This window comes from Nycticebus coucang, chromosome 2 (genome assembly GCF_027406575.1).
Source record: "Nycticebus coucang isolate mNycCou1 chromosome 2, mNycCou1.pri, whole genome shotgun sequence".
NCBI classification, from domain to species: domain Eukaryota; kingdom Metazoa; phylum Chordata; class Mammalia; order Primates; family Lorisidae; genus Nycticebus; species Nycticebus coucang.
The window spans coordinates 43,921,306-43,949,214 of NC_069781.1; the positions used below are offsets into that span (position 1 = coordinate 43,921,306).

A 27,909-nucleotide genomic window follows, 5' to 3' on the forward strand; every position below is an offset into this window, starting at 1 on the left:
ATTAACCAGGTGTGGTGGTGCATGCTGGTAGTTCCAGCCTTGGGAGTCTGACACAAAAGGATCATTAGAACCCAGGAGTTTGAGTTTGCAGTTAGCTATGATGACATCACTACACTCTAGCTAGGTTGACAGAATGACAGAATCCCTATCCCAAAATAAAATGGAAAAAAAAAAAAAGAGAAAGAAAATGAACGAATAAATCAACTGTGGAAAAGAAACATCTTTGAGATGATAAATTTGAACTCAGATTAGGTATTAGATGACATTAAGAAAGTATTGTTAAATTCAATGTGATAATGGCATTATGGTTATGTTTTTAAAGGCATTATCTATTAGAGATATATACTGACATATTTATGGGTGAGACAAGGGATTGGTTTTAAAATACTCCAGCAAAAAGAGGGAAGAACAATCTTTTTTTATGTTTGAAAATTTCTATAATAAAAGTTTTCAAATGATATGGCAACCACATGAGATACCACTTCACACCTACTAAAATGGATATAATCAAAAAGATAATAACAGGTGCTGATAAGGATGTGAAGAGATTGGAACCTTTATATGCCACTGGTGGAAACATAAAATGTCACAGCCACTTTGAAAAATAGTCTGGCCATCTCTCAAACAGACATAGAGTTACCATCTGATCCAGCAATTCCACTCCCAGATACATACTCAAGAGAATAGAAAATATGTCCACACAAAATTTTGTATATATATGTTCACAGCAGCTTTATTCACAATAGCAAAAAAGTATGAACAGCCCAATTATCCATCAACTGATGAATTAGAAAAAATATATATTATGTCCATACAATGGAATGTTATCTAGCAATAAAAAGGAATGAAGTACTCGTACATACCACAACGTGGATGAAACCTTGAAAACATTATGCTACTTGAAAGAAGACAGTTACAAGGAATGTGGATTAGATAATTCTGTTTGTAGGAAATGTCTAGAATAGGTCAATATAGAGAGACAGAAGGTTGATGAGGGCTTGCCTAGGCTGAGCTGAAGAAGATGTGAGGGGTGGGGGATTAGAAAGTGACGTTAACCACATTAAATGTTAAAAAGTTATTTGTGGTGATAGATAAACAACTCAGAATATACTAAAAGCCATATATATGTTGAATGAATGAACATACAGTATGTATGAATTTTATTTCAATAAAGCTGTTAAAAAGAAAAACAAAGTAGTGAAAGAGGGGATGAAAGATGGAAACATAGGGATTTCCATATCCTAGAATATAAAAAGAAAGCAAAAATCTCATAGAGAGTAGGGAATTCAGACCCACAGAAGAACCATTATTCTCCTGAAAATAGTAGTTGTCAACATGTCCCAAATTCCATTTCTTTATCTTTCATTTAACTCACTATGAGTTCAATGGTGTCCCACTGCAAAAAAGATAAAGTTGAAGTTCTAATCCTAAGTACCTGTGACCTTACTTTGAATGTGACCTTATTTTGGGATGTGAATGTGAATGTTACCTTATTTTGGAATGTGAATGCGAATGTGACCTTATTTTGGAAATATGAATGTGAATGTGGCCTTCTTTTGGAAATAAGGTCTGTGAAGATATAATAAAATATATAATAAAATTAATCTAATGACTAGTGTTTTTATAATAAAAATAGAAACTTGGACATAGACATGTAGAAACAGAAGAATGCATTGTGAAGACACACAGAGAGACTGATAGGGAAGTATGTGACAGCAGAGGCAGAGATGAGAATGATCCATCTACAAGTCAAGAAACAGCAAGGACTACCAGCAACCATCAGAGCTAGGAGAAAGGTATGGAATGGTTTCTTCTTTAGAGCCTCTAGACAAAACTGAACTGATTCTGAAGAGAGCTTGATTACAGACTTCTAGTCTCCAAAACTGTAAGAAAATAAATTTCAGTTGTTGTAAGTCACCTAGTTTGTGGTATTGTGTTATGGCAGCCCTAGAAATAATACACTCATAAAACTACCACATGTGAGCTTTCTGTACTAGTTTATGAATGGACACTGGTCATTAATTGCCAAATCTAATGACTCTATTTCAGAATTCATCTTGTGTGAACATGTGATACTATCGAGAATTTCTGCCTTGAATCCTTTTTTTTCTTTATTCCATGAATCTTTCCTGGTTCTCCTACTCTCCCTTTTCAGGTAGCTCTTTCTCAGTCTCTTTTGTTTCCCAGAATTCCACCTGTGATGTTTCTCAATGTTCTGTCCTTGTTCTTCAATACTTTCCATATGCTCTACCTGAGCAAGCTTTCTATTCCTATGACTTCAATTGCTACCAATATGTTGATAAATCCAAACTCTACACTTACAGCTCCCCACCCTATCCAACCAGCTTCATGAAATTGTTTACCAAACATTTCCATTGAAATATCTCCTAGCACTCAAATTCTACCTTATAATCAAACCCATTTTTTAATAGTCCAACATGCCCAAAAGTAAACTTATCTTTTCTCTCCACCACCAGTAACAAAAATATTCCCCATTCCTGATACTCCAGATTGAGTTGATTGTGTTCTCTTCTATGCGCCAGCTTTGGAGCAAGATAAAAAAGAACACATAAATAAAGATAATAACCAAAATCTTCGAGGGAAGAGAAGAAATGCCTTCTGCTGTGGTGTGTAACAAAAGAGGACAGACTCCCTGCTACAAACTCCCTTGCCAATAGCCTAGAGCCAGACTAGTGCCACAGTCTGGGGGACAGTAGGAAAAAAGGCTAAGTGAGAGATGGAGTCTTCTAACGAAATTTCAGGCAATCTTCTAGCTGCCCTTTTCTTTAATGCAATTTAAATTATTTCTTTCTTCAGAATAACATGTTCTAGGGCCCCTCCCTGTACAACCTATAAAGAGTATCAGAGGTTGTTCCCATCTCTCTATATTGCAAATAAGGAAGTTCCTACCTCATTGTCAGAGCCCAAGGCATTGATTTGCTCTAATTTGTACGTCCAATATCTGGCTTCCTCCTCTGGGATATCTACCGTAAAAAAAGAAAAAAACAACATCAACAAGTAATGTTCAATCATCAGCAGATAAAATTTCTTTCAGTCAAATGACTTAAATCAGAAAGATGGTGGTAATAAACAATTTTTACTGGTGGCTTGGTTCTTGCCATGAATATTATTTAAATCATCACAAAAACAAATATAATGCACTATTATTCCCATTGTTCTATTTTGCAAATGAGGAAGTTGAAGTTCAGAGAGGTTAAATAATCTGGTCAAGGTTATTCAGTTCATAAAGAGATAAGCCATTTCAAACCACAGTCGGTATGATTCCAAAAATATACTACCTTCCTCTCAGCAAAACCAAAACAGTCTAAAGAATTAGTTTAAGAGAAAAGTTAGACCTGAGACATTGAAATACTCAAAGTTCATAATTTCCTCCATATTAAAAATAAATTATCATGTGACTCAGCTATCCCACTTTCAATTCACAAAAGAATTAAAGCAGGATCTCAAAGATATTTGCACACCCAAGTTCATAGCAGCATTATTCACAATAGCTAAGAGCTGAAGAAACCCAAGGATCCATCAACAGATGAAAGGATAAACAAGGCTGGCGACAATAGCACATACACCGAGGCTGGCCGGGTTTGAACCTGTGCTGTTAAGCAACAATGACCACTACAACAGAAAAATAGCCAGGCATTATAGTCCCAGCTACTTGGAAGGCTGAGACAAGAGAATCGCTTAAGCCTAAGAGTTTGAGGTTGCTGTGAGCTGTGATGCCACAGAACTCTACTGAGAGTGACATAGTGAGACTCTGTCTCAAAAAAAAAAAAGTTTGATGAGAATATTTCAGATTGTATATGAAACCCGCACATTGTACCCCTTGATTGCACTAATGTACACAGCTATGATTTAACAATAAAAAAATTAATAATAAAAAAAGGATAAACAAAAGGAGATATATACACAGAATGATAAATTATTCAGCCTTAAAAAGGAAGAAAATTCTGTCATGTGCTACAACGTGAATGAACTTCACGAACATTATGTTAAGTAACATGTGTTTAAAAATAGTTAAGATGAATATAGTACATAAAAACAAATTTTTTAACTAAAAAAACCTCATAGATTTTATGTCTGGAAAAATATTAGATACTCAAATATTTATTCAGTTAGTCCATGAATGAAAACATTAGACTTTAAAAAATAACAGTACAACCTCATTTCCAAATATTTAAAATTGACTATAACTTCCCCTCCAAAACTCACCTTTTAAAACATTAATTATACCAAATATATCCAGCACAAAAGAGAAACACTAAGGCAATCTATGAACCAGACCAACTTTGGAGACATTTAAACAGATACACTTTGTAGTAGTCCACATAAAAGAAGCAAATATCACCCTTTCTCCCTTGTTCCTCCTGTCTAAAACTCTCAACTCCTTCCCTTTAAACAGCTCCTCAGCAACTGGTGATAATACTTCAAACATATTTTTTAAAAAGCTTCAAATAGGGTAGTGCCGGTGGCTCAGTGAGTAGGGTGCTGGTCCCATATACTGAGGGTGGTGAGTTCAAACCCAACCCTGGCCAAACTGCAACAATAAAAAAAAAAATTAAAAAAAAAAAAAAGCTTCAAATAGGGGATGGCGCCTGTGGCTCAGTCGGTAAGGCGCCGGCCCCATATACTGAGGGTGGCGGGTTCAAACCCAGCCCCGGCCAAACTGCAACCAAAAAATAGCCGGGCATTGTGGCGGGCGCCTGTAGTCCCAGCTACTCGGGAGGCTGAGGCAAGAGAATCGCTTAAGCCCAGGAGTTGGAGGTTGCTGTGAGCTGTGTGAGGCCACGGCACTCTACCGAGGGCCATAAAGTGAGACTCTGTCTCTACAAAAAAAAAAAAAAGCTTCGAATAATCTATAACCTAATTTGTATAGCACTTCCTCATCCATAAAATGGTGTACTATGCACCTATTTCAAAGAAGGGGTGGGGGAGGTGGGAGGAAGAAGAAGAGTTACTACAATAGGTCTACAAGCTCTGATGGGAGATGATTTCATCAAAATACATTAAGTGGATAACAAGAGGCACAGAATGTGTTTAGAATATACTACTATGTGTGTTTTCAAGAGGATGGCAGTGTGTATATATGCTTATATTCAGGCTGACTTTGGAAAGATACACAAGACAGAATTAACAGTGGTAGCCTTATGGAAGGGAACTGGTTTGTGAGGGAGACCTAATTTTCACTAGTAACTTATTAACCATTGTAAATTTACTAACTGCCTTACCCCACAAAAATAGTTAAGAAAAAAATAATAAAGAGCAACAATGAAGTGCTATTTATAACAGTACAAAGTTTGAACCACAATACAACCAATGTATTATGGCTAAAATTAAAAGCCCAGGCTTTAGAGCCAGATCATCCAAGTTTAAATCCTGGCTTTGTCATTTACTACATATGTGACCTTGAACAAAATACTTCAATATTCCATGCCTAAATTTCCTTATCTCTAAAGCGGAAATAAAAGTTGCTGGCTCTACTTCAACGGTCTAAATCTAAAATGAGGATTAAATGATAACATGTACTCATGAGATACTTAGTGACATGCCCACGGGCACATAGTAATTCACCAAAAATGTTATTTTTATTGCCATTGTGCAGTCATATAATAAATAAAATCAACCACTGAAAATATTATAGAATATTTATTTTATATAACATTTACATTATAGCCATGTAATTAGAGAATAAAATTGATTAAAAAGTAATACTATAAAAAAGCCCCCCAAAACCTACCATTTAAAGTCTCTGGAAATGGTCCTGAAGACATAAAGCAAATGAATAAACATTTATTTAAGAAAATCAGGCTAGGAAAAAAAAAAAAAAAGAAAATCAGGCTGTGCATGGTGGCTCACACCTGTAATCCTAACACTCAAGGAAGCCAAGGTAGGAGGATTGCTTGAGTTCAGGAATTTGAGACCAGCCTGAGCTAGATCAAGACCCTATCTCTACTAAAAATAGAAATATCAGCATGGCACTGTGGTGGGTACCTGTAGTCCTAACTATTTGAGATGATGAGGCAGGAGTCTGAGGTTGCTATGAGCTAAGCTTGAACCCAGGAGTCTGAGGTTGCTATGAGGTAGGCTAACGCCACAGCACTCTACCTGGGCAACCAAGTGAAACTCTGTCTCAAAAAAAAAAAAAAAAAGGCAGGTGCAGTGGCTCACGCCTGTAGTCCCAGCACTGTGGGAGGCTGAGGAGGGAGAATTGCTTGAGCTCAGGAGTCCAAGACTTGCCTGAGCAAGGGTAAGACCCCGCTCCTAAAAAAATGAAAAACCCAGCTGGGCACCTTGGCAAGTGCCTGTAACCCAGCAGCTTCCAGAGGCTGAGGCAGCGGGATGCCCACAGCCTGAGTCTAAGGTTGCAGTGAGCTATGACACCATTGCACTATGCCCTGTAGGGTGGGACTCTGTCTTGAAAGAAAGAAAGAAGGAAAGAAGGAAGGGAGGGAGGGAGGAAAAGAAGAAGGAAGGGAGAAGGAAAGGGAAGCTGTTACCCATTAGGTGACAGCTTACCGAGCCCCCTCCCTTCCTTCCTCCCTCTCCTCTAATTGAATTTAATTGTCTTTTTCTCTTGTGTGGACCTAGTAGTTATTCATCTACTGGTTTCAGACTAGTATTGAGTACATAGAGTATTTGGTTTCCCATTCTTGAGATACTTTACGAAGGAGAATGTTCATTAACTCCATTCAGGTAAATACAAAAAATATAAAGTCTCCATCTTTTTTAACGATGAATAGTATTCCATGGCACATATATATATACCATGTTTTATTAATTCATCTATGGGTTGATGGATACTTGGGTTGTTTCTACATCTTTGTAACTGTGAATTGAGCTGCTATAAACATTCGAGCGCAAATGTCCTTGTGATAAAATGACTTTTTTTCTTATGGGTAGATACCTAGTAATGGGATTGTGGGATCAAATGGAAGGTCTACTTTTAGCTCTTTAAGGATTCTCCATACTTCTTTCCAAAGAGGCTATAGTAGTTTGCAGTCTCACCAACAGTGTAAAAGTATTCCCTTTTCTCCACACCCACCCCAGCAACCGCAGGTTTGGGACTTTGTGATGTGCGCTATTCTCACTAGGGTTAGGTTATATCTCAAGGTTGTTTAGATTTGCATTTCTCTGATGAGTAGGGATGATGAGGATTTTTTCGTGTATTTGTTGGCCATTTGAATGTCAAAGTTATTTGAATGTCTTCTTGGGAGAATGTTCTAGTCATGTCTCTTGCTCAGTGATTAACTGGGTTCTTTGTTCTTGTTGATTTCCTAAATTTACTTTTTAAACTACTATTCCATTTATCAGTGTTACTTAATATTATTATTTACATTAAATTATGTTCTGAAAAAATAAATCAGTTCAAAAAATAAATTAACTATCATAAGATATATTCACTTCAAGACAATAAATGTTTAAATATTTTCAAAAGAATAAATCTAGCAGTTATTTCATAAGTCATCAGAATAAATAGTCACAGAAAATGGATTTGAAGAAAATGGTTTTTAGTGTGAATTCTTTAATGACCATCATTTCTAGTCTACTTATTCTACTTTGTACATGCCCTGGGCGAGATGTAATAGGGAAGAGAATGCATGAAGACAGAATGTCCTCAGAGGAGATGGCTAAAGAGAAAAAGTACACACTACTGAGACAACTAGCAACAATATGGTAAAAAAATATTAGATGGCTTTTAAAGTCTAATCAAACAAACTCACCAAAAGGCAACTCAAATCTTGTATCAAGCAAAATTTTATGAGGAGTTGGGTTTTTAGTTCCACAGATCTCATCATCTTTCATTAATGTCTCTGACTCCAATGTGGACCACTCCCCAGGCCCCTCCTAGGAAACAAAGATCTAAAATTAAACTTTTATCTTTCTTGGCTCCCCTTTTAGTTGAAGAGCCAAGTGTTTTTCTCAGAAGTTCTTATCTGAGCACTTCTGAGGGCTACACACATGCTGACAAGTCAAACGTACCACTGTCACCACATGCCTCTGTTACATGAAGCTTATGTTCTCCATCTTCAGTGAGGAGAACAGCTTTCACTGGGTTCAGCTCTCCTCATGTTCAATGAGGACAGAATTTCGGGAGTACCAAACTCTACAACCAAGCACCTCTGTAGATCAATATTTAATCTACACAATTCTTAATGACTTTGTCACTTAATGATATATGGTACTGTTTCTAATTAGTAAAGAACCACTAAACATTGCTGATTAAACAGAACTGAACTGGGATACAATGAAAATGAGCTGCCCAATGGAATAGAGACTTAGCCAGAACTAAAAGAAATATAGAAAATAGAAGCACAATCTTCATCTTCCCCACTCCCAGAGAAAATTCATGGTCCATGTTAAAGCCAAATAGTAATATATTAATAATAGATTTTGTCCAGGCCCAAAGGGAGTATCTATGGGGAAATGATGCTGAGTTATGATCTAGCCTGATAAAATGGGGTGGTAGTTGAATCCTGAAAATAACATATAGAGACATTCTGAATACCAACTGCTAAGGCTAGTAGGTCCTTAAACTCTGTTCGGGTTACATGTGGAATAAGAGGACTGAAACAAGTTTCCTGGAGATTGGTGACTCAAAGAAACAAAGCAGAGAACAGAATCCAGCCAGTTGGCCAAGTAAGTTTAATGGAACTCTTCCTAAGGCAGTATTTTAGAGGAAAATGCAGAAACCATAGGTACCCTAGGTAAGCACACACATACATTCTACTCAAAGAGGCTATCTACCTGATAAGACTGAATAGGTGCTCTGGCACCCCTGAGTTCAGTCATGGAACACAGAGAAGACCAGCAGACTTTAAAAACCCAGGAACCTCTGGGTCAAGTTAGGAATAGGCAGGGGGCATGCCCTCTGATTAGAAAAGGGGTAGAATAACTTTAGCTGCCTGGATGAATATTAGCTAAAGTGGAGCTAGCACAGAGAGAAACAAGGGCAAAGAACCACACCTCCAAACAGGCAACACATTGACTGACCTCATCCGACTGACGAATAGCCTTCAGTGCAATCCACACAGTCCCCACCATGGTGTCCCAGATCAGTCCTTTGTTCCATACCTCCACACTCAGACCCAGGTCCAGGCGACTAATCTCACTAAAAGAAAGAAGAAAGCCCTGTGAGGAAAGTTAGATAATATGAAAGAAACAGCTACATCTTCTGTTTTGTTAAACCTTTTAAATACTTTCTCACCAGGATCATTCAAGGAAAATCAAAACATCCCAGAATACTGTAACCATTCTTTATGTTCTTAGAAACCATAGAAAAATGCCTTTGCTATAGTTATACAACATACGTTCTAGAGACATGGTGTTCCACATAGTACCTATAGTTAAATATGTTTTGTATACTTACAAATTTGCTAAGAGGGTAGATTTTATGTTAAGTGTTCTTATGGTGCACACACAAAAACAAGATCCAGGAAAATTTGGAGGTGATTGACTATGGTTAGTTTAATACAAGTGTATACATATATGTAAATTGGGTACATTATTATGTGCAGGTTTTTGTATACCTTATACACCTACATTTGCTCAGCAGGCCCAAATGAGGGAAGTCTGAGAGGTTTGGTGTTATTTATGCTTCATGGCCAGAGCCCTGGAGAGGCTTCTTTTCTCTATTAATTAATTCAATCAAGAGTATACAAACACACGTATGTATAAAATTTTACAAACAGACGTATGTATAAAATTTTAAGCTAAGCAAATTCACACCAATAAGATGCCTATTTTGCCCTTAAGAAATGAACAATCTAGTCCTGGAAATAAGATACAAAAATATTAAAGACAAATAATATAAGAAATACAAAAATGGATATTAGATACATAGTCACATAATATTAGTCACATAATATATCAGGGGGAAGGGAAAAGGAGAAAGGGAGATAGAAGACCAACCACAGAGTTACCAGTGAAAAGGAACAGGGCAGGAGAAATAAGGAACAGAGGAGCAGAAGAGCAGAAAGGTAGAGAAAAGTAACAAAACCTCTGTCTAAAAGAAGAGGGAGCAGGGTGGCGCCTGTGGCTCAGTGAGTAGGGCGCCTGCCCCATATGCCGAGGGTGGCGGGTTCAAACCCGGCCCCGACCAAAAACTGCAACAAAAAGAAAAAATAGCCGGGCGTTGTGGCGGGCGCCTGTAGTCCCAGCTACTCGGGAGGCTGAGGCAAGAGAATCGCGTAAGCCCAAGAGTTAGAGGTTGCTGTGAGCCGTGTGACACCACGGCACTCTACCCAAGGGCGGTACAGTGAGACTCTGTCTCTACAAAAAAAAAAGAAGAGTGAGCAAAACTATACAGCATCTCAATGGGAGAGACAGGGACACATATCACAGGGTTGAAAGGGGAAGTGCTGTGTGAAACAGGAAAATAAACACACAAGAATAATGTTAACTATGTTGATGAGAGACTGCAGACAACCATGTGCTTCACATTCTGGGAACAGTTATAACTAGAAGTCAGAAGAGAGGATTGCTAGGTTTGTATACCATAGCCGGACGATAGCTATGTTATAGAATAACATAGTGGTATGGGAAGAGACTTGTATAAACTATTCATAGTTGACACTGAACACTAATAGATAAAGAAGAGAACAGGTGGTGTCACTGTCATGTCTCTGTAACTGAGAGAGGGAATAAATGAGGCCTATATAAAATTGTGAGAGGCGATGCGTAAGAAACGTGGCACCGTTGGCCTCTTTTTTTTGAAACCCCAGCTCTCCCTTGGCTTCCATGATACCATTATCTCCTGACTCTTCCATGTCTATGTGCACTCCCAGTCATAACTATTCCCTTCATTAAACGCTGGTGTTCTCCAGGTTCTACCCTCTCCCTTTTATTACCGTGTACATTCGCCTTCTAAGCCTTCTCATCTACTTCTATAACTTTAACAGAAATATTTCTCTAAACCAGAATTCCTTTTTCTTTTTTTGAGACAGGGTCTCATTCTGTCACCCCTCGTTAGAGTGCCAGGGTGTAATCATAGCTCACAGCAATCTCAAACTCCTAGGCTCAAGCAATCTTCTTGCCTCAGCCTCCCAAGTAGCTGGGACTACAAGCATGGGCCACCACACCCATCTAGGTTTTTTTTTTATTTTTAGTAAAGATGGGGTCTTGTTGTTGCTCAGGCTGGTCTTGAACTCCTGAGCTCAAGCAATCTACCCACTTCAGCCTCCCAGAGTACTAGGATTACAGGTATGAGCCACTGCACCCAGCCCCAGAATTCTTCAGTGAGTACCAGGTTCAGGTTTCTAATGACTTTCTATACCTCTCTTCCTAACTGCCCTTATAAGAATCTCAGATATAAGCTTGTCCATAACTGATCTTATATTAACCCCTATCCTAACGAGTGCCATACCACTCAATCATTCATGCAGATCTTTTGCTTCTACTTCCTTTAATATTTTCTATTTATCCTTTTCTATCTCTCTCTTCTGTTATTGTCTTAGCCCAAGCCTTCATAATCTTAACCTGTAACTATAAGGCTTTCTAAATGGTACTAGAAGAAGAAATATATTAAAGGGCCAGATAATTGGAAAGTTTCCCCATAAAAGTAATACACATAATCATCCCTGTCTCCATGAGCCCCTTTACAAGCCTGCAAAGCAATTTCAGTTCAGTTTCAAATTTCAAAGCAATTTCAGTACATTTTCTCATCAGAGCCCTTCACATCTACCTCCTACTTCCAAAAATACAAGCATAACCTTGTAAGAAAGATAAATCTTTACCAATAAAGAAGTCAGCATTCAGAGAAGCTAACTGATCTGCCAAGTCCTTCAATATATTTTATACTTTTCTCCCTTTTTCTAGAACAGGAACAAAAAAATTCCTAAAATTGGAGGGGAAGGGGGGATATCAATTTTAAAATCATAATATACTAAATGTTGTGTTATATGTAAGAAATTCTGGCCAGGTGCAGTGGTCAGTGATAGACATCCTATAATTCCAGCACTTTGAGAGGCTGAGGGAAGAAAATTGCTTGAACCCAGGAGATGAGCCTGTATAATATAGTAAGACCCTGTCTTAAAAAAAAAATTCTGGGGCGGCGCCTGTGGCTCAAAGGAGTAGGGCACCAGCCCCATATGCCGGAGGTGCGGGTTCAAACCCAGCCTTGGCCAAAAACTGAAAAAAAAAAAAAAAAAAAAATTCTACCAGTGTTTTTTTTTTTTTTTAATTTCAGTTTGCTTGTTCATTCTTCTTTATTTGAAGTACTCCTTTTTTGTTGATTTTCTTCTTCCTCTGGCAGTGCTGGTTGTTTGTGATGTGGTTAGTAGAGATGGAGTCTTACTCTGGCTCACTGCTGCTCATACGGGTCTTGAACCTCTGAGCTCAGACAATCCACCCGCCTCGGCCTCCCACAGCACTGGGACTACAGGTGTGAGCCACCACGCCCGGCCACTACCAGTGTTTTAATTTTACTCTTGAGACAGAGTCTCACTCTGTTGCCCTAGGTAATATGCTATCTATAGTGTCATAATAGTTTAGAACAACCTCAACCTCTTGGGTTCAAGTGATCCCCTTGCCTCAGTTTTCCTTTTTTTTGTTGTTTTTTTAAAGTAAAGACAGGATCTCACTCTTTCTTGCTCAGGCTGCTCTCAAACTCTTGAGCTCAAGCAATCCACCTACCTCGGCCTCCCAGAGTGCTAGGATTACAGGTGTGAGCCACGGCACCTAGCCTTAATTCTACTCATTTTAATTAATTTAATATTCACATTTTTATGGGTGGCACCTGTGGCTCAAAGGAGTAGGACGCCAGCCCCATATACCAGAGGTGGTAGGTTCAAACCCAGCCCCGGCCAAAAACTGCAAAAAAAATTCACATTTTACCCCCATAAAGCAAAAGGATTATAAGTACAAAAATCTTCATCTTTGGGGTGGCGCCTGTGGCTCAAGGAGTAGGGTGCCGGTCCCATATGCTGGAGGTGGCGGGTTCATACCCAGCCCCGGCCAAAAACCAAAAAAAAAAATCTTCATCTTTTAAAGCAGATGAAGATATGTGAACATGCAGTCTCACTTGTATAGCCACATTGCTTTAAGGTACTTTCTAAGAATCAAAGACAAATGAAGTTATGTTTAATATCATGCTAAGTATGTTATACTATATCCTAATTCTCTGACTATGTAGTATTTTCACCCACCCAAATTAATTGAGTTTACTTGCATTCATCATTCATCTCTAACAACACAATATGAATTCATGAGCTAAAACTGCAGATATATTTCACGTACTACACACCTCACTTGTTCCTACAATTCTGCAGTTTTCAAAAAGAATTTTTAACAGTGCTAACACATTTTATAAATCTTAGAAATAACATCTTCTAATTGTTTTATCCAATGCAATTAACTTAAGAAGATTATAGAATATGTAGGCATGCTGCTGCTGCTGCAAAATACTTACAACATGAAATCTTGTTCCCAGGAAGGTTGATCACCACGCACTGCTACAGTTGTGCTCTTCACATTCTGTACTTTCAGGGTCACGTATGTGTTAAATTTATCTTTGAAAAAATGCAAAATGAAGATGTGATACTAGGTTATTGAATTTCACAAAACCCTTGGAATTAAGCAACATCCAAGTTAAAGCATTACATGCAGAAGAAAAATTGAAGCTATATCTTGAACAACATAGCCTCATTCAAGACATAGCAGAGTTACAAAATTATAAAACTACTCATTATCATCCAGAGCATAATCTAATACAGCATGTTTTAAATTCAGTGTGTTTCAAATTTTAAGAAATCTGTTTTATATATGCCCCAATAGACACACACACATAAACGAAAGCTTCATGAAATACAAGATGTGATACATTAATATTTCCTATTCTGATTTATTTAATCTATTAAAAGGTTAATCATAACCTACTAAATTGATTTTATAGCCCACCTACAATCTATAAAAAAATCCTAATCTAATTGACCTAGTAGGAAAGATAAGATCCATGAATCCAATAAAATGTACAATGAGATAGGAACCACAGGGAAAATAACAACTACAACAAAAAAATAGACGGGCGTTGTAGCGGGCGCCTATAGTACCAGTTACTTGGGAAGCTGAGGCAAGAGAATTAATTGCTTAAGCCCAAGAGTTTGCTGTGAGCTGTGACACCACAGCACTCTACCAAGAGTGACAAAGTAAGACTCTGTCTCAAAAAAAAAAAAGAACCACAGGGAAAAATAAAAAGTAGTAAAGAAGTACAAAGCTGTTGACAGTACAAGAATTACAGAAAAATTTAGACAGGAAGTGGATTTCAAGCTTGACCTATGCAGTTTGGCCTAAAGCACAAGTTACATATAAAGAAATATTATCACAGGGTTGAGAAAATCTGAGAATGTTAGTTGAGTAGTAATCAAAGATGGTGGCCTGGAACCCAAAATTTGGGGTTCTGACTTACAAGAATATATTTGGCACTTATCCTGCTAAATTCACATCAGCTGAATAGGGACACTGCATTGAGGGTTTGGTTTTTTTATGTAAGAAATCAGTCATAATTTTATAAAATACAAAAATAGCAAACTATCATTTTTGACTCATCAAATTGACAAACTGATTACCTAATGTCAGGGTTGTGAGAAAATGGTCCCTATTATATACTTCCACCAGAAGGTAAAACTTTTTTTAAAGATCTTTAAAAATTGTGCAGTTTTGGAGGCTGAGATGGTGCATTACTTGAGCTCAGGAGTTGGACCAGCTTGAGCTAGAGCAAGACTCCTTCTCTACTAAAAACAGAAAAACTATGTAGGCTTTGTGGTGGGCACCTGTAGTCCCAGCTGCTTGGAAGACTGAGGCAAGAAGATTGCTTGAGCCCAAGAGCTTGAGGTTGCTGTAAGCTACAATAATGCTACAGCACTCTACCCAAGGTGACACAGTGAGACTCTGTCTCAAAAAAAAAAAGAATAACAATAAACAACAAAAATTACGTAGTTTTATGCTTATCAACACGAAAATTTTATCATACTAAAGATACATGATTAAAAACCCACACAAGAAGAATCCCCATTCATATCTAGGAGTAGTGCAATAGGCCACTGATTATATCATGTGTTCTTGCACTTTACTCTCCATGTCTGATCATATACAGCTGACCAGACCACAGGTAGACACAGGTAGATATAACCTATGAGCAGCATCCATGGGCTGGCTAAAAACTGAGACAAATCTGATTTTAAATAGGGGAGAAAAAGAAATATCAACAACTGGTGGGTTAGTGCTGAAGCTGGAAGGAAGGGCATATAAAGTCCACTAGAGCAACTATTATAGGACTTGTGCAAGTGCATAAGCAAAGAAAGCCAGCTAGAAGAGAAAGAAGAATAGAACAGATTCTCATTAAAGAGACGAAGACAGAAGCCCTAACCCAGAGCTAGTAGAGAGAAGAGCATGCTCAGAAACTGCTTTCGTTCCTGTTGTACTAAAGTACAGGAACTAAAGTACAGTCTTTCAGGTTTTCCTCAGTTCTCAAGCCTTGTTCATTTTTTCTAATAACTTCCAGGCCCCTCCTTTTTCCCCCAGCAATAACCAGTGTAAGTCTTCCTATTGTGATAGTCACAATCAGATGGACAAGGATTCAAAAGTTTCATAATCTAATGTTGATAAAGATTTCAGAAGATAAATGCTCATACACATTTAGTCTCAATATAATCTAGTAAAAACTTACAGAAGAGCAATTTGGCTGCAGTTACCAAATTTTTAAAAAAATACAAACCTTTGACTTAGCAATTCTACTTCAGGACTATAACATAAAAGTAACATTTTCCAAAGTGAGCAATGATAAATTCATAAGAACGTTTATTACTAATAACACCAAAAACTTGGAAACAACCTAAATATTCATCAATCAGGTCAAAGTCTACTACAAAATTCTGTAGAGTACCTTAAAAGAAAGAACCATACACACACACACAGAGACCTTCATCTTCATGATGTGTTGTTGGGAGGAAAGGGGCAGGTTGCATAAAGATATATGGTGCACGATCCATTTGTATGTATCTGAATGCATATACACAAAAAAAGCCTGAAAAGATAGGCAAAAAGCTCTAAATACATAGTAACTTAAAGTAGAATTGGATTGGCCAAGAGGTAGAGACTAACTTTTCACAAGATAGATAAATATACTTCATTAATGTTTTACAACAGCATTAACTTTAATAATTTCATGATTTTAGTGAGTTAATGAATTAAATTACTAAATTTGATAAATGGATTAGTGACATTAATGATTTTTCAAAGATTGCTTTTAATTCACAGCAAGTGTGGGGGAAAGGATATGAGAATAGAATGCTGGCCTTACCTGGTGAACCCTGGAATTTGGCTCTTTTAACTGCAAGAGGAAAAAAGAAGATACCATTAACATTTTTTGCAAACCCACTTTATTTAATCAACATTTCTTGGGTACCTACTATGTGCCAATGTTAGAGTTATGATCAGATTAAATCTAATTCTTGAGAAAAGAAGCTGGGATTTCTGATCAAAACTTAAAAAAAGAGGGTCAGAAGAGCCCTTTAAATCATCCAGTCTAATCTCATATCCAATGCAGAAATCTCTGTTCCAGCCTCCTGACAAGGAGATGGAAAAAGTCAAGTCACTTCTATAGCAGGTAACCAGTTTTACGTGAGATATCTTTTTAAGGTTTGACTTATAAATGTTCTTATTTAAAACCCATCATAGAAACTCCTTGCATTCTGTTCATGCCAAAAGAAGAGCATAACAGGCCAGATCTAGATAGTATCTTTTACAAGAAGACTCAGAAGTTAACTTCTTTCTGAGAATAGATATGTTTAAGAGAAACTCCTGACAAAGTGATCAGAAAGAGCTGTTTACAAAAAGACAGTAGAGAACTACACAAGAAAGAATCTTACACTGAGACTAAATGTGTCAGTTCCTAAGACCATATATACAGGAAAACTGCTAAATTCCAGAAACCACCAAGTATCTCTCAAGAAGATCGGGGCTAAATGCCTCAGGAGAAAAAAAGATAAAAGGAAAAGCCAAAACCTAATGTCTGGAAAAGACATTTAAAGGTATAAATAGCAGATCTGCCACTCTCCTTGTCCTGCTTTACAATTGAAGCTTCACCTTAGATGACACCCAAGCCCCACTTAATACTTCCAAGAGATAAATTCTTCAGTACCTTTTACAAGGTCCTATTTTTAATCAGCACTTATTGCTAAAATGTATTTCTTTTTATTGAATTAAAGTATATCTCTCACTGGACTGCTCTTTGTAGTCTCATGTGAATTCAAATCCTTTTCCCAATTAGCATTCTTTATCATATATGTATGTGTAAAAAATACACATCTCTTAGAATGGCCTGGCTAAAGCTATCTTAAAATGATTAAGCTATAGATATTGAAAGATAGCGGCCAATGGGTGGTGCCTGTGGCTCAGCGGGTAGGGCGCCGGTCCCATATGCCGGAGGTGGTGGGTTCAAACCCAGCCCTGGCCAAATTAAAAAAAAAAAAAAAAAAAGAAAGATAGCGGCCAAGTAACAGCTTCCTTGCAACTGGGCACAGTGAGTCTGGGGAGACAAGACTCCAGACATCTCTGGCAGGTGGGATCTGCCCATAAACATCCCTTTGAGGACACAGGCAGTCAGCGAGAGACTTCTGGACCCCAGGAGGAGGACAAAATCAGTGGAAAACTGGCAAGTGGTTGCGTGTGTTTGTTCAGTGTAATCCCACCGGCAGCTGTAAGTACAGCAGCAGACCACAGGTAGACACAACCTGGAAAGGCCTTACCTGTGAGCTGCTTTGGTTTTTTTGACTTGGCACTCAGTTGAACCATTTGGGGAGAACTTGGGCAAGGGAGCGGAGGACGTTAAGCATTGTTTAGAGCCCCAATCTGAGCCCCTCTGAGGCAGACGGAGCTAATAGTGTTGGGCACTGGGCTGCGCAGAGCTATTGTGGGAGAAGTGCCCCAGCAAGATTCACCCTCAGGGTTGCAGAGCAAGAATTAGGTAGGAACTAGTAATCTAGTGACTGAGCAGCCTAAAGGTGGGGACTAAGACACCTTGCAGCCTTAGCCCTCAGGGGCATAAGTGAGACCGGGTTTGGCACACTGTTTTAAGTGGATAGCCACTTCAGGAGCCATCCTAGCAACAAGCACTTTCCTGGGAAAGCTTCTGCTTAGCCAAGTTTAGCAGTTTAAAGTACCTTTTATGCGGACTGAGGAGAGATTTAGGCTCTCCACCCTGCAGACTTCGAGAAATCAGCAGAGGCCTCCAGTCTCCATCTCATACAGGCATATCAGCATTATGATTAACATCTGATATCCCAGAAGATCACCTGCTGCCCAGACAATATTCAAAAAGATATACATACTGCTTTGTTTTGGGGTTTGTTTATTTATTTATTTATTTCTGGTTGTTGTTATTTTGTTTTTTAATTTCAACACTTTCCCTATAGATTTTTCTTTTCTTTCTTCATTTTTCTAGTTTAAATATAATTTCCCCTTGTTACCTTTTTCAACAATTAGAACTTCATTTTGCTATGTTTCTACCCCTATTATTTGGTTTTTCCCCAAATTTTATCCCATAAAGTTTTGTTTGATTATTTTGGTTTGGTTTATAGAATTTTTGTCTTTCCTCTCTACTTGGTGGAGGTGAGGTACAGGCTAGCAAAGAGCTGCTGACCTCAAGGGAACCACCCAAACCGGCACCCCCAGAGGTTGGGGGTTTTTAAGGTTGGGTCAAAGTACTCTACTGTACACCTACATTGCTCTGTCTCCCTCTTTCTGTGCCTCTCTTCTTTTTGTTAATATTCCCTTTTACCCACCCCTCTCCTTTCTCTTTTTTCTTTTCTTTCTCTTTTCCCTTCTTGCTCTTCAACCTTCTCATCCTTCTGGTCCTGTACCAAAAGGACTCATCGAAACCCTAGTCCACAGGCACAGCAATTTAAAAAGCAAGAGAAAGTGAAAGGAAAATTAGGGCAAGAAAACAGACGAAAGAAATCATTCATGAGAAAGAATCAGCAGAAAAATCCTAACAACATGAAAAACCAGTCCAGAGCAACTCCCCCCAAGGGACTATGAGGTAGCTACTGCAGAAGACTCCACCTATATAGAAATGACAGACAGGGAATTTAGAATACAGATGATGGAAACAATGAAGGAAATGATGAAAACAATGAAGGAAACTGCTGATAAAGTGGAAATAACCAAAAGGAAATCCAAAAACAAAATCAAATAAGAGATGAACAATATGAAGAATATAGATAGGATATAGCACAGCTAAAGGAACTGAAGCAGTCAATTAGGGAACTTAAAGATGCAATAGAAAATATCAACAAAATATTTCTATCATGCAGAAAAAAGAATTTCGAGGTAGAGGACAAAGATCTTGAGATAACTCAGATAAAGAAGCAGAAAAGAGAAAGAAAGTAGAAGTTCACTGACAGAATTATGGGACTTTATGAAGCTTTGGAACATACAAGTGATAGTTATCCCAGAAGGGGAAGAAGAATGCCCCAGGGGAATGGAAGCCATACTAGAGAATATTATAAATGTAAATTTCCCAAATATCACCAAAGATTCTGACACATTCCTCTCAGAGGGATATCGAACCCCAGGTCGCCTCAACTCTAACCAAGCTTCTCCAAGACACATTGTGATGAACCTGTCCAAAATCAAGACAAAAGAAAAGATTCTACAAGCTGCCAGGAGTAAGCGCCAGTTGACCTACAGGAGCAAATCCATCAGAGTGACTGCAGACTTCTCTAATGAAACTTTGCACACAAGAAGACAATGGTCATCTACCTTTAATCTACTTAAACAGAACAATTTCCAGTCCAGAATTCTATATACTGCTAAGCTAAGCTTTAAAATTGACGGAGAAATCAAATCATTTACTGATATACAAACACTGAGGAAATTTGCCACAACAAGACCAGCACTACAGGAAATACTTCAACCTGTTCTGCACACTGACCACCACAATGGATCAGCAGCAAAGTAAGAACTCAGAAATTAAAGGACAGAACCAAACCTCCACACTGATGCCAAAGATAAAACTAAGCAATGGACTCTCACAAAATAAGATGAATAGAACAATACCATACTTATCAGTTATTTCAATAAATGTTAATGGCTTCCATTCCCCACTGAAGAGGCACAGATTGGCTGACTGGATTAAAACACACAAGTCATCCATTTGTTGTCTGCAGGAAACACACTTAGCTTCAAAAGACAAATTAAAACTCCATGTTAAGGGTTGGAAGACAATGTTTCAGGCAAACGGAATTCAGAAAAAAAGAGGAGTTGCAATCTTATTTTCAGATACATGTGGATTTAGCAACTAAAGTCAAAAAAGACAAAGATGGTCACTTTATATTGTTCAAGAGAAAAATACAACAAGAAGGCATTTCAATTCTAAATATTTATGCACCCAATTTAAATGCTCCCAGATTCTTGAAACAGACTTACTCAGCCTAAACAATATGGTATCCTATAATACCATAATAACAGGGGACATTAACACTCCTCTTACAGAGCTGGGCAGATCCTCTAAACAGAAATTAAACAAAGATATAAGAGACTTAAATGAGACCCGAGAACAACTGTATATAGAACACTCCATCCCAAAGACAGAGAAAATACATTCTTCTCATCATTCCAAGGAACATTCTCCAAAATTGATTATATCCTAGGACATAAAACAAACCTCAACAGAATCAAAAGAATTCAAATTTTACCTTGTATCTTCTCAGATCACAAGGCACTAAAGGTGGAACTCAACTCCAACAAAAACGTACAACCCCACACAAAGGCATGGAAATTAAACAACCTTCTGTTGAATGACACTTGGGTGTAAGAAGAAATAAAACAGGAAATCAATAACTTCCTTGAGCATAACAATGACAACACAAGCTACCAAAACCTATGGGATACTGCAAAAGCAGTTTTGAGAGAAAAATTTCCTACATTTGAAAAACAGAAAGAAAGCACGTCAATAAATTCACAAACCATCTTATGGAATTGGAAAAAGAAGAACAATCTAAGCCTAAACCCAGTGGAAGAAAAGAAATCTCCAAAATTAAATCAGAGATCAATGAAATTGAAAACAAAAGAATCATTCAGAAAATTAATGAAACAAGGAATTGGTTTTTTGAAAAAATAAATAAAATAGATAAACCTTTGGCCAGAATGACTAGAAATAGAAAAGTAAAATTTCTCTGCTTTTCCTCCCCCCCATGACTTTAATTGTCATTAATTGTCCTCATATCAAAATTGAGTACATAGGATTCATGCTTCTCCATTCTTGTGATGCTTTACTAACAATGTCTTCCACTTCCATCCAGGTTAATACGAAGGATGTAAAGTCTCCATTTTTTTTAATAACTGAATAAGCAGAGAGAGGGAAGGAGGGAGAGGGGTAGGGCCTTGGTGTGTGCCACACTTTCTGGGGGCAAGAGGGACTTTACCTAACAAATGCAATCAGTGTAACCTGGCTTATTGTACCCTCAATGAATCCCCAACAATAAAAAAAAAAAAAAGAAAAGTAAAATCTCTAGTAACCTCAATCCAAAATGATAAAGGGGAAATAACAACTGATGCCACAGATATACAAAAGATCATCTCTGAGTACTACTAGAAACCCTATGCCACAAATTTGACAATGTGAAGGAAATGGATCAATATTTGGAATCACACCCTCTCCCTAGACTTAGCCAGGAAGTAACAGAGCTTCTGAACAGACCAATTTCATGCACTGAGATTAAAGAAACAATAAAAAAAAATGCCCTGCTTCCAGATGGCTTCCAACAAAAAAAAATGCCCTGGTCCAGATGGCTTTACACCAGAATTCTATCAAACCTTCAAGGAAGAGCTTATTCCCGTATTGCAGAAATTATTCCAAAAAATTGAGGAGGAAGGAATCTTCCCCCAACACGTTCTATGAAGCAAACATCACCCTGATACCAGAACCAGGAAAAGACCCAACTAAAAAGGAGAATTTCAGACCAATTTCATTAATGAATATAGATGCAAAAATTCTCAAAAAAATCCTAGCCAATAGATTACAGCTTATCAGCAAACAAGTCATACATCATGATCAAGTAGGTTTCATCCCAGGGATGCAAGGCTGGTTTAACATACGCAAGTCCATAAACGTTATCCACCATATTAACAGAAGCAAAAATAAAGATCATATGATCCTCTCAACAGATGCAGAAAAAGCATTCAATAAAATCCAGCATCCTTTTCTAATTAGAACACTGAAGAGTATAGGCATAGGTGGCACATTTCTGAAACTGAAGCTGTCTTCAGTTTCAGAAATGAAAATATTCAGCTAATATTTTACTGAATGGAGTAAAACTGAAAGCTTTTCCTCTTAGAACTGGAACCAGACAAGGGTGTCCTCTGTCACCATTACTTTTCAACCTGGTGCTGGAAGTTCTAATCAATACAATTAGGCAAGACAAGGAAATAAAGGGAATCCAAATGGGAGCAGAGGTCAAACTCTCCCTCTTTGCTGACAATATAATCTTATACTTAGAGAACCCCAAAGACTCAACCACAAGACTTCTGGAAGTCATAAAAAAATACAGTAATGTCTCAGGATATAAAATCAATGTCCACAAATCAGTTGCCTTTGTATATGCCAACAGTGAAAATTAGAGGCTAATTAAGGACACAACTCCCTTCACCATAGTTTCAAAGAAAATTAAATACCTAGGAATATACCTAACAAAAGAGGTGAAGGACCTCTATAAAGAAAATTATGAGGGCGGTGCCTGTGGCTCAGCAAGTAGGGCGCCGGCCCCATATACCGAGGGTGGCGGGTTCAAACCCAGACCCGGCCAAACTGCAACCAAAAAATAGCTGGGCGTTGTGGCGGGCACCTGTAGTCCCAGCTGCTCGGGAGGCTGAGGCAAGAGAATCACATAAGCCCAAGAGCTGGAGGTTGCTGTGAGCCGTGTGACGCCACGGCACACTACCGAGGGCAGTAAAGTGAGACTCTGCCTCTACAAAAAAAAAAAAAAGAAAGAAAGAAAATTATGAAATCCTAAGAAAGGAAATAGCAGAGGATCTTAACAAATGGAAGAACATACTATGCTCATGGCTGGGAAGAATCAACATTGTTAAAATGTCTATATTTCCCAAAGCAATCAACCTATTCAATGCCATTCCTATTAAAATACCAACATCGTACTTTCAAGATTTGGAAAAAATGATTCTGCGTTTTGTATGGTACCAGAAAAAAAACCCATATAGCTAAGGCAGTGCTTAGTAATAAAAATAAAGCTGGGGGTATCACCATACCAGATTTTATGCTGTACTACAAAGCTGTAGTGGTCAAGACAGTATGGTACTGGCACAAAAATAGAGACACAGACATTCAGAATTGAATAGAAAACCACGAAATGAAACTAACATTTTACAACCACCTAATCTTCAATAAACCAAACAAGAACATATCTTGGGGGAAAGATTCCCTATTCAATAAATGGTGCTGGGAGAATTGGATATCCACATGTAAAAGACTGAAACTGGACCCACACCTTTCTCCACTCACAAAATTGATTCAAAATAAAGGACTTAATTTTAAGGCATTAAACAATAAAAATCCTAAAAGAAAGAATAGGAAGAACACTGGAAGATATTGGCCTGGGGAAAGACTTCATGAAGAAGACTGCCATGGCAATTGCAACAACAAAAATAAACAAATGGGACTTAATTAAACTGAAAAGCTTCTGTATAGCTAAGGAAACAACAACCAAAGCAAATAGACAACCTACACAATGGGAAAGAATATTTGCATATTTTGAATCAGACAAAAGCTTGATAACTAAGATCTATAGAGAACTCAAATTAATCCACATGAAAAAAGCCAACAATCCCATATATCAATGGGCAAGAGACATGAATAGAACCTTCTCTAAAGAAGACAAAGGCTAATAAACATATGAAAAATGCTCATCATCGCTAATTATTAGAGAAATGCAAATCAAAACCACCTTGAGATACCATCGAACTCCAGCGAGAATGGCCCACATGACAACATGTCAAAACTGCAGATGTTGGCATGGATGTGGAGAGAAGGGAACACTTTAACACTGCTGGTGGGACTGCAAACTAATACAACCTTTTTGGAAGGAAGTATGGAGAACACTGAAAGAACTCAAGCTTGACCTCCCATTTGATCCTGCAATCCCATTACCTGGCATCTACTCAGAAGGAAAAAAATCCTTTTATCATGAGGACACTTGAACTAGGCTGTTTATTGCAGCTCAATTTACAATCACCAAAATGTGGAAACAGCCTAAATGCCCACCAACCCAGGAATGGATTAACAAGCTGTGGTATATGTATACCATGGAATACTATTCAGCTATTTTAAAAACATGGAGACTTTACATCCTTTGTATTAACCTGGATGGAAGTGGAAGACATTATTCTTAGTAAAGCATCACAAGAATGGAGAAGCATCAATCCTATGTACTCAATTTTGATTCGAGGACAATTAAGGACACAGTGGGGGTAGGAGAAGGGGAGAGCAGAGAGAGAAAGAAGGAGGGAAGGGTGGGGAAAGGAAGAGCAGAGAGAGGGAAGGAGGGAGGGGAGGTGGGGCCTTGGTGTGTGCCACACCTTTTAGGGGCAAGATACGATTGTAAGAGGGACTTTACCTAACAAATGCAAACAGTGTAACCTGGTTTCTTGTATCCTCAATGAATCTTCAACAATAAAAAAAAAAAAAAGATTAAGCTTTGCAATGACTAAGTAAACTCACTGTGAGAATTAGGATAAAGCAGAAGTCTTAGAGCCAGAGCTAGTACTTGGTGACAAAATCCCCTTTGGCTTTCAGATTATCACAGACAGAAGTCCTGAGTAGCTAATTTAAGACTAGATTCTTACTTAAAACCCTACTCATTATGCACTTTTATGATAAAAAATGAACTGTCACATGAGAAGCACCTAAGGTGAGAAAAGCAAAATCAACATTAAAAAAAATAGTAAGTTAACAGCCAGGCAGGGTGGCTCATAGCACTTTGGGAGGCTAAGGAGGAAGGATTGCTTAAGGCCAGGAGTTCAAGACCAGCCTAGGTAACACAGTGAGCTGCCACCTCTCCAAAAAAAAATTTTCAAAGAAAAAACAAGGTAAATATTTAAAAAATGAATATAAATTTAGAATAAATACGCTTGGATTCCTATTAAGAAAAAACAAAGACAAACATCCATTAAAAAGAACAACAACAAAATAAAAAAGGAGGACACTGTGGCCCACACCTGTAATCCTAGCACTCTGGGAGGCCGGGGCAGCAGGGATTGCTTGAACTCAGAATCTCAAGACCACCCTGAGCAAGAGCAAGACCCTGTGTCTAATTAAAAACAGAAAAAAACTACCTGGGGATTGTGTCAGGTGCCTGTAGTCCCAGCTATTTCGGAGGCTGAGGCAAGATGATCACTTGAGCCCAAGAGTTTGAGGTTAACATAGCCTTCACCTCATTTACTTAATTATTGTGTTAAGACATTTATACTCTACTCTTAATAGATTTGACATGTACCCTTGCAATATACACCATAGGTGAGGTCCTACCAATAACCCTCCCCCCACCTGACCTTCTCCCTCCCCTCCCCTCCCCCTCTTTTTTCGCCCTTCATCCTGAGCAATAGTTGTGTTTTATCTTTTGTATGAAAGTGTGGGTGATTATATATTGGTTTCATAATAGTACTAAGTACACTGGATACTTTTTCCTCCATTCTTAAGATACTTTACTGAGAAGAATATGTTCCAACTCGATACATGTAAACATAAAAGAGGTAAAGTCTCCATCTTTTTTAAGGCTGCATAATATTCCATGGTATACATATACCACAGTTTCTTAATCCATTCATGGGCTAATGGGCACTTGGGCTTCTTCTATGACTTGGCAAAGCAAATTTTTTTTTTTTTGGGCAGAGTCTTAAGCTGTCTCCTTGGGTAGAGTGCCATGGCATCATAACTCACAGCAACCTCCAACTTTTGGACACAAGTGATCCACTTGTCCCAGTTTTTCTATTATCAGTAGAGACAGGGTCTCACTTTTTGCTCAGGCTGCTCTTGAACTCAAGCTCCACACGCCTCAGCCTCCCAGAGTGCAAGGATTACAGGCATGAGCCACTGCGCCTGGCTGAAAAGCAATTTTTTTCAATATAGTAATTTTAATTAGACAAAAGAAACTAAATCAATATGTAATAAAAGAAATGATCTCCTGGGAAATATAATAAATTTGTATAACATAGCATTGAGTACATAAAGCAACTGACAGAATCATGTTAAATTCCCAAGTCAACACTCATAGATTTTTAACATCATTTAGTAAAAAATGATATACAAAGTGTCCAAAATAATGTGTCAGAATATAGATGTCTTGGATAACTCAATAAATGAATAACTTTAACAAAATTAGGTAAAGTTCTATAACCAAAAATAAGAGTAAACATTCTTTTCTAGCTCACAAGGACTGCATAGGACCTTGACTAACTCAAAGAATTCAATAAATTTTAAAATACCAACATTAGACAAACCATATTCTCTGAACATAATTTTTAGTAAACTACAAATCAAATAAAAACCTAGCTAGTCTGTCTTCTGATAATAGCAAAGTGAGCTAGTCAATATGCAAAAAAGCAATTGTGTTTCTATACACCAATTTCAGACAACTGGAAAATAAAATTTAAAAAACAAATGATGAACATAACAATATGGGCTCAACAACAGACTATATCAGACAGAATAAAGAATTTCTGAATTTGAAGACAGGGCTTTTGAAATACTTGCAAGACCAAGGGGGAAAAAAAATTGTTTAAATGTCCCACATAAAATATGGGACATCACAAACTGACCAAAATTCCAGTTTGGGGAGTTCCACAAGAGGAGATTGGAAAGGCTTTGAAAACCTATGTAAGAAATGCATCAAGTTACACACAAGAGAATCCCATAATACTAACAACAGATACCTTATAGTCCAACCGATAATGAGATTATTTTCAACAGGCTAAAAGTCAAAAATCCTGCCTGCCAAGAAAATGATAATTAGCAAATACTATTACTAGCAAAAATAAAGAATGAAGGGCGGCACCTGTAGCTCAAAGGAGTAGGGTGCCAGCCCCATAGGCCGGAGGTGGCAGCTTCAAATGCAACCCCGGCCAAAAACTGCAAATAAATAAATAAATAATGAAAAGTTTTCTGCAAACAATGAGGAAATTGACTTCTGCTACATCAGCCCCACAAGAAATGCAGAAGGGAGTCATACATTTGGAAGCAAAAGGATGATATCTATTTCAGGAAGACAGATGAACAAATAAGAGACAGAGTCTCGAGCTGTCACCCTAGGTATAGTACTGTGGCGTCACAGCTCACAGCAACCTCAAACTCTTGGGCTTACGTGATTCTTTGCCTCAGCCTCCCAAGTAGCTAGGACTACACGTGCCTGCTACAACGCCCGGCTATATTTTTGTTGTAGCTGCCATTGTTGTTTTAGCAGGCCTGGGCTGGGTTTGAACCCTCCAGCTCGGTGTATGAGGCCAGTGCCCTACCCACTGAGCTATGGGTACCACCCTTAAATTACATCCTTAATGAGATGTACATCCTTATATTTGTTCAGCATTTCTAACCTTTTGTTACACAAAGGTTTTAATATTCTACCTTTTATTACACAGAACTTTCATCTGTCAAGTAGTTTTTCCTATTTCATATTTCTGTGCTATTGTGAACCAGGATATTTGTTCTCTTATATTTTCTAATGACTTATTTCCAGTACATAGGAAAGCTATTTCTTGTAGATTGCTCTGGTCACCTTAGGTTCTAACTCCATGCAAAAATGAAGTAATCTTCGGGCAGTGCCTGTGGCTCAAAGGAGTAGGGCACTGGCCCCATATGCCGGAGGTGGCAAGGTCAAACCCAGCCCTGGCCAA

The 27,909-nt window shown here is 38.0% G+C and overlaps 1 protein-coding gene across 10 annotated transcripts in view; it reads right to left on the reverse strand.

The window, feature by feature from the left end:
• UNC13B (unc-13 homolog B) overlaps nt 1-27,909 on the reverse strand; it is a 267,137-nt gene that overhangs the window by 168,315 nt on the left and 70,913 nt on the right. For all 10 annotated transcript variants that reach the window (XM_053569596.1, XM_053569590.1, XM_053569542.1 and 7 more), the window contains exons 2-6: nt 16,310-16,339; nt 13,421-13,520; nt 9,007-9,124; nt 7,737-7,860; nt 2,911-2,984 (exon numbers count right to left, since the gene is read on the reverse strand). In XM_053569596.1, coding sequence (XP_053425571.1) covers nt 2,911-2,984; nt 7,737-7,860; nt 9,007-9,124; nt 13,421-13,520; nt 16,310-16,339 — 446 coding nt within the window. The remainder of the gene's footprint in view (nt 1-2,910; nt 2,985-7,736; nt 7,861-9,006; nt 9,125-13,420; nt 13,521-16,309; nt 16,340-27,909) is intronic.